General features: G+C 46.0%; 1 protein-coding gene across 1 annotated transcript; it reads left to right on the top strand.

The window, feature by feature from the left end:
• Positions 1 to 466: 466 nt before the first annotated feature.
• On the top strand, positions 467 to 9,130 carry LOC138368622 (autotransporter adhesin BpaC-like). Its single transcript, XM_069331224.1, has 2 exons — positions 467 to 488; positions 7,587 to 9,130. The coding sequence occupies exons 1-2, from the start codon at positions 467 to 469 to the stop codon at positions 9,128 to 9,130; spliced, it is 1,566 nt and encodes a 521-aa protein (XP_069187325.1).
• Positions 9,131 to 9,540: the final 410 nt, after the last annotated feature.

Raw genomic sequence — 9,540 nt, 5'->3', positions numbered from 1 at the left:
CACCACCAACCACCAACCACCACCACCACCAACCCCCACCAACCACCCACACCACCCACCAACCACCAACCACCCCCACCCACCACAACCCCCCAACCACCACCCACCACCCACCACCACTCACCACCACCACCACTCACCAACCACCCACACCACCCACCAACCACCACCACCCACTCCCACCAACCCCCACCAACCACCACCACCACCACCAGGAGAGCCGTCTAGACAAGGAACACAGAACTGACAGTAAATCAGCCAACCACTATAGCCTCTAAGTCGTCCATCTAATGGTTTATGAAACATAATTCTATCCTCACACACCCACCTAGGCATTGACCCTACATCCACCCGCCATATCTCTAATTCCGCACGCTTCACTCTCCAGAATTAGATATTAGAATTAGAGAACATTAGATGTCGTAGGTTAGATGCGAGGTAGTGTGAGTCTTAGTCGGTAACGAGTATGATGGAGTATAATCGGAGAGGTATACCTTGCCTTTCGTTATCGAGAGTGGTCGTATGAGCTACGAGCTTAGTATATATACATATATATATATATATATATATATATATATATATATATATATATATATATATATATATATATATATATATATATTTATTATCACTTACCTTATTTATGATAACAAAATTATTAATAGGAAACATACTCCATGTGTTAGCAGGTGACAGCATATTGGTCTTGGTGCACAGGTCCTGGTGCACAGGTCCTGGTGCACAGGTCCTGGTGCACAGGTCCTGGTGCACAGGTCCTGGTGCACAGGTCCTGGTGCACAGGTCCTGGTGCACAGGTCCTGGTGCACAGGTCCTGGTGCACAGGTCCTGGTGCACAGGTCCTGGTGCACAGGTCCTGGTGCACGGGTCTTGGTGCACGGGTCTTGGTGCACGGGTCCTGGTGCACAGGTCCTGGTGCACAGGTCCTGGTGCACAGGTCCTGGTGCACAGGTCCTGGTGCACAGGTCCTGGTGCACGGGTCTTGGTGCACGGGTCTTGGTGCACGGGTCCTGGTGCACAGGTCCTGGTGCACAGGTCCTGGTGCACAGGTTCTGGTGCACAGGTCGAGTCCTTGTGCACGGGTCCTGGTGCACAGGTCCTGGTGCACAGATCCTGGTGCACAGGTCCTGGTGCACAGGTTCTGGTGCACAGGTCGAGTCCTTGTGCACGGGTCTTGGTGCACGGGTCCTGGTGCACAGGTCCTGGTGCACAGATCCTGGTGCACAGGTCCTGGTGCACAGGTTCTGGTGCACAGGTCGAGTCCTTGTGCACGGGTCCTGGTGCACAGGTCCTGGTGCACAGGTCCTGGTGCACAGGTCCTGGTGCACAGGTGCTGGTGCACAGGTTCTGGTGCACAGGTCGAGTCCTTGTGCACGGGTCCTGGTGCACAGGTCCTGGTGCACAGGTCCTGGTGTACAGGTCCTGGTGCACAGGTCCTGGTGCACGGGTCCTGGTGCACAGGTCCTGGTGCACAGGTCCTGGTGCACAGGTCCTGGTGCACGGGTCCTGGTGCACAGGTCCTGGTGCACAGGTTCTGGTGCACAGGTCCTGGTGCACAGGTTCTGGTGCACAGGTCCTGGTGCACAGGTCCTGGTGCACAGGTCCTGGTGCACAGGTCCTGGTGCACAGGTCCTGGTGCACAGGTCCTGGTGCACAGGTCCTGGTGCACAGGTCTTGGTGCACAGGTCCTGGTGCACAGGTCTTGGTGCACAGGTCCTGGTGCACAGGTCCTGGTGCACAGGTCCTGGTACACAGGTCGGGTCTTGGTGCACAGGTCCTGGTACACAGGTCCTGGTGCACAGGTCCTGGTGCACAGGTCCTGGTGCACAGGTCCTGGTACACAGGTCCTGGTGCACAGGTCCTGGTACACAGGTCCTGGTGCACAGGTCCTGGTGCACAGGTCCTGGTGCACAGGTCCTGGTGCACAGGTCCTGGTGCACAGGTCCTGGTGCACAGGTCCTGGTGCACAGGTCGTGTCTTGCTATATTTAAAATAAAATCTTTATCTATGGCTTCCAATAAATAATTTAGTTTACTATTTTTTCTATATAAATTGTTTCCTTTTAATCAAAGTCATTTTCACTTTGCATGAATTTTAATCTCGGAGATTTTTATTACCATTTAAATTTAAATTAGGGAGCCGGTCGGCCGAGCGGACAGCACGCTGGACTTGTGATCCTGTGGGCCTGGGTTCGATCCCAGGCGCCGGCGAGAAACAATGGGCAGAGTTTCTTTCACCCTGAATGCCCCTGTTACCTAGCAGTAAAATAGGTACCTGGGTGTTAGTCAGCTGTCACGGGCTGCTTCCTGGGGGGGTGGAGGCCTGGTCGAGGACCGGGCCGCGGGGACACTAAAAAGCCCCGAAATCATCTCAAGATAACCTCAAGATAACCATCATTGCCACAAAAAAACAGGTTTTCACACAATGTTGCAAACGTGAGGGGATAACATGCAATCATTAGAGATCAATTTTGGTCTATTTGATCCATTTTCTTGCATTGTTTTTTTGTTTGTTTCTGCATTACTGTATTGATGGACTTTAGCAACGGTGTCGCCAGAACCATTTGGGCTTGTTCATGTATGTGTTGCATCTTACTGCTCTCATTGTAAATCACTATATTAGTCAACTTTCAAGACCACTTACGAACATTCACAGTGGACCATTTGTGTGTTGTGAGTGTACAAAATGGCCCTCAATGGTCTATTTACTAGTTTCGAACACCGTAATTGCGTGCATTGTTACATCTAGTAAAACTAAATAACACTCAAATGCTCTCGGGGGGAAAGTTAGAGAAAGACGCAAGAAGGCGGGAGTTATGTGTGGGGTCTTTATCAGGCCTGTGTGTAGCTCGCGCCTCGCTGTGTCTCCCTAGTGACATAGTGGGCACAGCTGAGGTCCACACACACACACACACACACACACACACACACACACACACACACACACACACACACACACACACACACACACACACACACACACACACACACACACACACACACACAAGTACAGAAGACAAAGAACAGAGGACAACAGAAGCAGATACAACAGAGCTAGGAACGATTACATTAACATAAGACGAACATCGGAAAGGGACTATGAGAACGATATTGCAATCAAAGCGAAAAAACAACCTAAGTTACTACACAGTCATATAAGAAGAAAAATGTCGGTGAACGACCAAGTGACAAGACTAAGGAAGACAGAGGGGGCATATACTGAAAGTGACAAGGAAATCTGCGAGGCACTGAATGCCAGTTTCCATGGAGTGTTCACTACCGAGCCTGAGCAGCTCCCATTGTTGGAAGGGGTTACCCTAGATGAAAGACTATCAGATATAGAGGTGACAGCAGAGGAGGTAATGAAACAGTTGACAACTCTAGATGCAACTAAAGCAGTTGGACCAGACAAAGTATCACCGTGGATACTAAAAGAAGCAGCACAGGCCCTCAGCGTGCCTCTGGCAATGATCTTTAATGAGTAACTTATGTCAGGAGAATTGCCCAGTTGCTGGAAGAAGGCAAATGTCGTGCCGATCTTCAAGAAAGGAGATAGGGAGGAGGCACTTAACTACAGACCTGTATCACTGACAAGCATCCCCTGTAAAATACTGGAAAGAATAATTAGGCTACGACTGGTTGCACACCTGGAGAACATTAGGTTTGTGAACAAACATCAACATGGGTTCTGGACAGGGAAATCGTGCCTAACAAACCTTCTGGAATTCTATGATAAAATAACGAGGATAAGACAGGACAGAGATGGTTGGGCAGACTGCATATTTCTGGACTGCCAAAAAGCCTTTGATACAGTACCGCACATGAGACTGCTGTTCAAGCTCGAGAGGCAGGCGGGGGTGGGGGGAAAGGTCCTAGAATGGATAAGGAACTACCTAACAGGAAGGAGCCAAAGAGTTACGGTAAGGGGCGAGAAGTCGGACTGGCGAACAGTAACAAGTGGAGTACCACAAGGATCGGTGCTGGGACCAATTCTATTTCTTGTATATGTTAACGACATGTTTACAGGCGTAGAGTCCTACATGTCGATGTTTGCGGATGATGCAAAGTTGATGAGAAGAGTTGTGACAGATGAGGATTGCAGGATCCTCCAAGAGGACCTGAACAGATTGCAGAGATGGTCAGAGAAATGGCTACTAGAATTCAACACGAGCAAATGTAAAGTTATGGAAATGGGACTAGGAGATAGGAGACCAAAGGGACAGTACACAATGAAGGGGAACAGCCTACCTGTAACGACGCGTGAGAGAGACCTGGGGGTGGACGTAACACCTAATCTATCTCCTGAGGCACATATTAATAGGATAACGACAGCAGCGTACTCTACACTGGCAAAAGTTAGAACATCATTCAGAAACCTAAGCAAGGAGGCATTTAGGGCGCTTTACACTGCCTACGTAAGGCCAGTCTTAGAGTATGCCGCCTCATCATGGAGTCCCCATCTGAAGAAGCATATAATGAAACTGGAATGGAAAAGGTTCAGAGGTTTGCAACGAGACTCGTCCCAGAGCTACGAGGGATGGGGTATGAGGAACGCCTGAGGGAACTGTGCCTTACGACACTAGAAAGAAGAAGGGAGAGGGGGGACATGATAGGAACGTATAAGATACTCAGAGGGATTGACAGAGTGGACATAGACGAAATGTTCACACGGAATAGTAACAGAACGAGAGGACATGGATGGAAGCTTGAAACTCAGATGAGTCACAGAGATGTTAGGAAGTTTTCTTTTAGCGTGAGAGTAGTGGGGAAATGGAATGCACTTCAGGAACAGGTTGTGGAAGCAAATACTATTACTAATTTTAAAACCAGGTATGATAGGGAAATAGGACAGGAGTCATTGCTGTAAACAACCGATGCTCGAAAGGCGGGATCCAAGAGTCAATGCTCGATCCTGCAGACACAACTAGGTGAGTACAACTAGGTGAGTACACACACACACACACACACACACACACACTCTCTCTCTCTCTCACTCTCCTAGCCTGCTTTCTTAAACAACCGAAGCACTACTCAGGAAACACCTATTAGAGGGTGTGTAATACACACACACACACACTCACACGCACGCAACACACCCACCACACTTAGGAACACACGCGAGACTGCGCACAAGACGTCCGTCGACGCCCGCCAGAAGCCCTGGCACCTAGGTAGAAAGGAAGGAGAGAGAGAGAGAGAGAGAGAGGGAGGGGGAGGCTGATAAGCAAGAGAAGGGGAGAGAAGGGACGTGTGGTCAGTCTCTACGTCTTAAGGAAGAAGAAAGAGGGCAGAGGGAAGGAAGAGGATGATAAAGTTGATGCTATGCAGAAGGATGTCAAGAAGGGGGAGGGGAAGGGAGCAGGTGAGGATGATAATAAGAGAATGTTTTCCTAAGAACAGAAATGTTTACTTGTGTTAAGGGAGAGGTAGTGGATCTTTTTCTTGTGTTGGTCGTAGGTGGGAGAGAAGGCGGAGGTTGTGTTGTTTACGATGGGAGAGGGGTGAGGGGAGAGTGGGCTTGTTTGAGGGGAGAATGATCAGGTCGTTAGACTTATGACCTCATCAGGAGGACAGAAGTACAAGGAAGAAGGAGACAGGAGATCTCATCTCACAGGTGTATAGCTAGAAAAGGAAATTGTATATCCTGTATTATTTATACAACTCACTGTTATATTTATACAACTCACTGTTATATTTATACAACTCACTGTTATATTTATACAACTCACTGTTATAAGCACAGATGACAAATTCAAAATAAATCAACTCATTTTTGGTCTGAATACTTTCACGGTATCGTTTAAATATTTGTATTTTCTTACAAGAAACTGAATCAATCAGTCACACTAGCATCTATTTTTATTTTGTTAAGCTGTGACACGCGTTTGAAACCTGAAAGAATTAATATAGCTTAATTGGTCATTGAAAGCTCAACAGCAGAGAGCTTTAGCTTTAGCTTTAAGTGTTAACCAGACCACACACTAGAAGTTGAAGGGACGACGACGTTTCGGTCCGTCCTGGACCATTCTCAAGTACTTAGCTTTAAGTACTTTAGCTTTAAGTAGTAGTAGCTTTAAGTACTCTAACAAGAGTAACTTGTAACACTAACCAATATCTGTACATTGTACACATATTGTGTACATCTGTGCTACACTCACACAAGCTAGTACACAGTCAGGTGACGAACAATCAACTAGAGAAAGATACTATAATTGTTTTACAAGAGCAAGTTATACATGACGTATATTACAGTATATAATACTTATATTATTATATAGGAAGTTGATATATAGTATATTATATTATAATTATTATACTACAGTATATTACGTATGTTCCAAGAGTATAGGACATTGCATTGCATTACTTCTCAAGAGACTATGTGTATGCCCTCACATACTGTCTACACATAGTGTATCCCACACTCAACATATGAGTGTGGAATACATATTTATATATACACACTATATAAAATATACATATATATATACACACATACACACACACATACACTAAAGGAATAGAGGTGGTAGGAGGAAAAAAATATCAAAGTATTCAGTGAGGATCCACGAGGTCTTCTCTGAGTACTTTTTATTTTCTTCTCCGAGGCTATGGGACACCAGAGGTGGTACCAATTTTAGGTCATTTTTACACATAAAAATACAGGCTTTACACACCACTGAATACCTCTTCTGTCCGGCCAAAACTCTAACGAGTCACAGTTGTTTAGGAATAAAGTCCTTGATTCAGATAAAGTTCCTGATTCAGATTCTGAAGGTCGGCTGATTAATAACCGAGACCATTGCTTGTGGAATGATTAATGATTAAAGACGAACTACTGTGTAAACCTGTGTGATTAACTGCCCCTAACTATCGACGCTAATAGCCGACAGACGGTAGTTACTGTGTGAATGACAAGATATTCATTAAACTACGACACTGACGGATGTTCTGTCATTAATGAATTAGAGTTATTAATACGAGTAATTGATGATAGCTACACCTTGAGAGTAGAGGAGACAGCGCTGAGGCTCGTTACATCAACGCCTCTAACGACCTTTGACCTCGGGTAGTTACAGCGGCCTACAGTTAAATATACATATACACATCAACTCCGTCTGATAAACGGCTGTATTGGCCTGGCATTGTCTATCTAAATTATTCTGGGGGAGTGATAGACAGGAGAGTTACGGAGTACGACGGTTCGAATCGATGACCGACAACGCTGTCTTTAGTAGAACGATGACTGGGGGGAGATTTACCCTACTGAAGGGACGAGGGTTAAGGTAGAGCTTCCTTCTGTTAAGGGAAGTAACGGCCCTGTTACAGGTAGTAACAGCCCTGTTACAGGTAGTAACAGCCCTGTTACAGGTAGTAACAGCCCTGTTACAGGTAGTAACAGTAACAGCCCTGTTACAGGTAGTAACAGCCCTGTTACAGGTAGTAACAGTAACAGCCCTGTTACAGGTAGTAACAGTAACAGCCCTGTTACAGGTAGTAACAGTAACAGCCCTGTTACAGGTAGTAACAGTAACAGCCCTGTTACAGGTAGTAACAACCCTGTTACAGGTAGTAACAGTAACAGCCCTGTTACAGGTAGTAACAACCCTGTTACAGGTAGTAACAATAACAGCCCTGTTACAGGTAGTAACAGTAACAGCCCTGTTACAGGCAGTAACAGTAACAGCCCTGTTACAGGCAGTAACAGTAACAGCCCTGTTACAGGCAGTAACAGTAACAGCCCTGTTACAGGCAGTAACAGTAACAGCCCTGTTACAGGCAGTAACAGTAACAGCCCTGTTACAGGCAGTAACAGTAACAGCCCTGTTACAGGCAGTAACAGTAACAGCCCTGTTACAGGCAGTAACAGTAACAGCCCTGTTACAGGCAGTAACAGTAACAGCCCTGTTACAGGCAGTAACAGTAACAGCCCTGTTACAGGTAGTAACAGTAACAGCCCTGTTACAGGCAGTAACAGTAACAGCCCTGTTACAGGCAGTAACAGTAACAGCCCTGTTACAGGCAGTAACAGTAACAGCCCTGTTACAGGCAGTAACAGTAACAGCCCTGTTACAGGTAGTAACAGTAACAGCCCTCTTACAGGCAGTAACAGTAACAGCCCTGTTACAGGTAGTAACAGCCCTGTTACAGGTAGTAACAGCCCTGTTACAGGTAGTAACAGTAACAGCCCTGTTACAGGTAGTAACAGTAACAGCCCTGTTACAGGTAGTAACAGTAACAGCCCTGTTACAGGCAGTAACAGTAACAGCCCTGTTACAGGTAGTAACAGTAACAGCCCTGTTACAGGCAGTAACAGTAACAGCCCTGTTACAGGTAGTAACAGTAACAGCCCTGTTACAGGTAGTAACAGTAACAGCCCTGTTACAGGCAGTAACAGTAACAGCCCTGTTACAGGTAGTAACAGTAACAGCCCTGTTGCAGGCAGTAACAGTAACAGCCCTGTTACAGGTAGTAACAGTAACAGCCCTGTTACAGGCAGTAACAGTAACAGCCCTGTTACAGGCAGTAACAGTAACAGCCCTGTTACAGGCAGTAACAGTAACAGCCCTGTTACAGATAGTAACAGCCCTGTTACAGGTAGTAACAGCCCTGTTACAGGCAGTAACAGCCCTGTTACAGGTAGTAACAGCCCTGTTACAGGTAGTAACAGCCCTGTTACAGGCAGTAACAGCCCTGCTACAGGCAGTAACAGCCCTGTTACAGGTAGTAACAGCCCTGTTACAGGTAGTAACAGCCCTGTTACAGGCAGTAACAGCCCTGTTACAGGTAGTAACAGCCCTGTTACAGGCAGTAACAGTAACAGCCCTGTTACATGTAGTAACAGTAACAGCCCTGTTACAGGCAGTAACAGTAACAGCCCTGTTACAGGCAGTAACAGTAACAGCCCTGTTACAGGTAGTAACAGCCCTGTTACAGGCAGTAACAGGCCTGTTACAGGCAGTAACAGGGCTCTGCCTATAGTCAACAGAAGCCTCAATACTCATCACAACAGAGTCAACAGAAGCCTCAATACTCATCACAACAGAGTCAACAGAAGCCATAAAACAGAAGAAGGAAAGATATCACAAATCCAACAGGAACTATTTGATTAGAATTAAAATCTAATAATAATAATTTAATAAGAGAATTTGTATATATATACCGGCCACCAAACTCCGTCACGACGGAACCAGTACATCCGAGGGTTGAAATATCCAGAGCATCTACAATAATGATGATTTTTTTTTAAGGGGGGGGGGATGAAATGATGATATCATCCGTAAATACAATATTGATGAACTAAGTTTAGATATATTCAAGTTAGTCCACACTCACACTTGGACTCAAGTCCTTCACACTGTCTTCATTCGAGGTCAAAATTTATCAAATGTATTTAATAAAAATACAACTGAACTCTAAATTATGATAACTCCTTTCTCGACCAAGAATCAAATAAGATAACCAGGTCCTGTGCTTTCTTGGGAATGATCAAGATATCACTCCCCCTCTCGTATGATACACA

This window comes from Procambarus clarkii, chromosome 3 (assembly GCF_040958095.1).
Source record: "Procambarus clarkii isolate CNS0578487 chromosome 3, FALCON_Pclarkii_2.0, whole genome shotgun sequence".
In the NCBI taxonomy this organism is placed as follows: Eukaryota; Metazoa; Arthropoda; class Malacostraca; order Decapoda; family Cambaridae; genus Procambarus; species Procambarus clarkii.
The sequence above is the reverse complement of the archived record's forward strand: the minus strand, read 5'-3'. Positions and strand labels throughout refer to the sequence as shown.

Bases quoted from the DNA above. Each gene is read 5' to 3' on its own strand.
- LOC138368622 (XM_069331224.1), top strand. From the start codon at position 467: ATGATGGAGTATAATCGGAGAG. The intron at 489-7,586 runs GTATACCTTGCC...ACCCTGTTACAG, and splicing joins GATGGAGTATAATCGGAGAG to GTAGTAACAGTAACAGCCCT.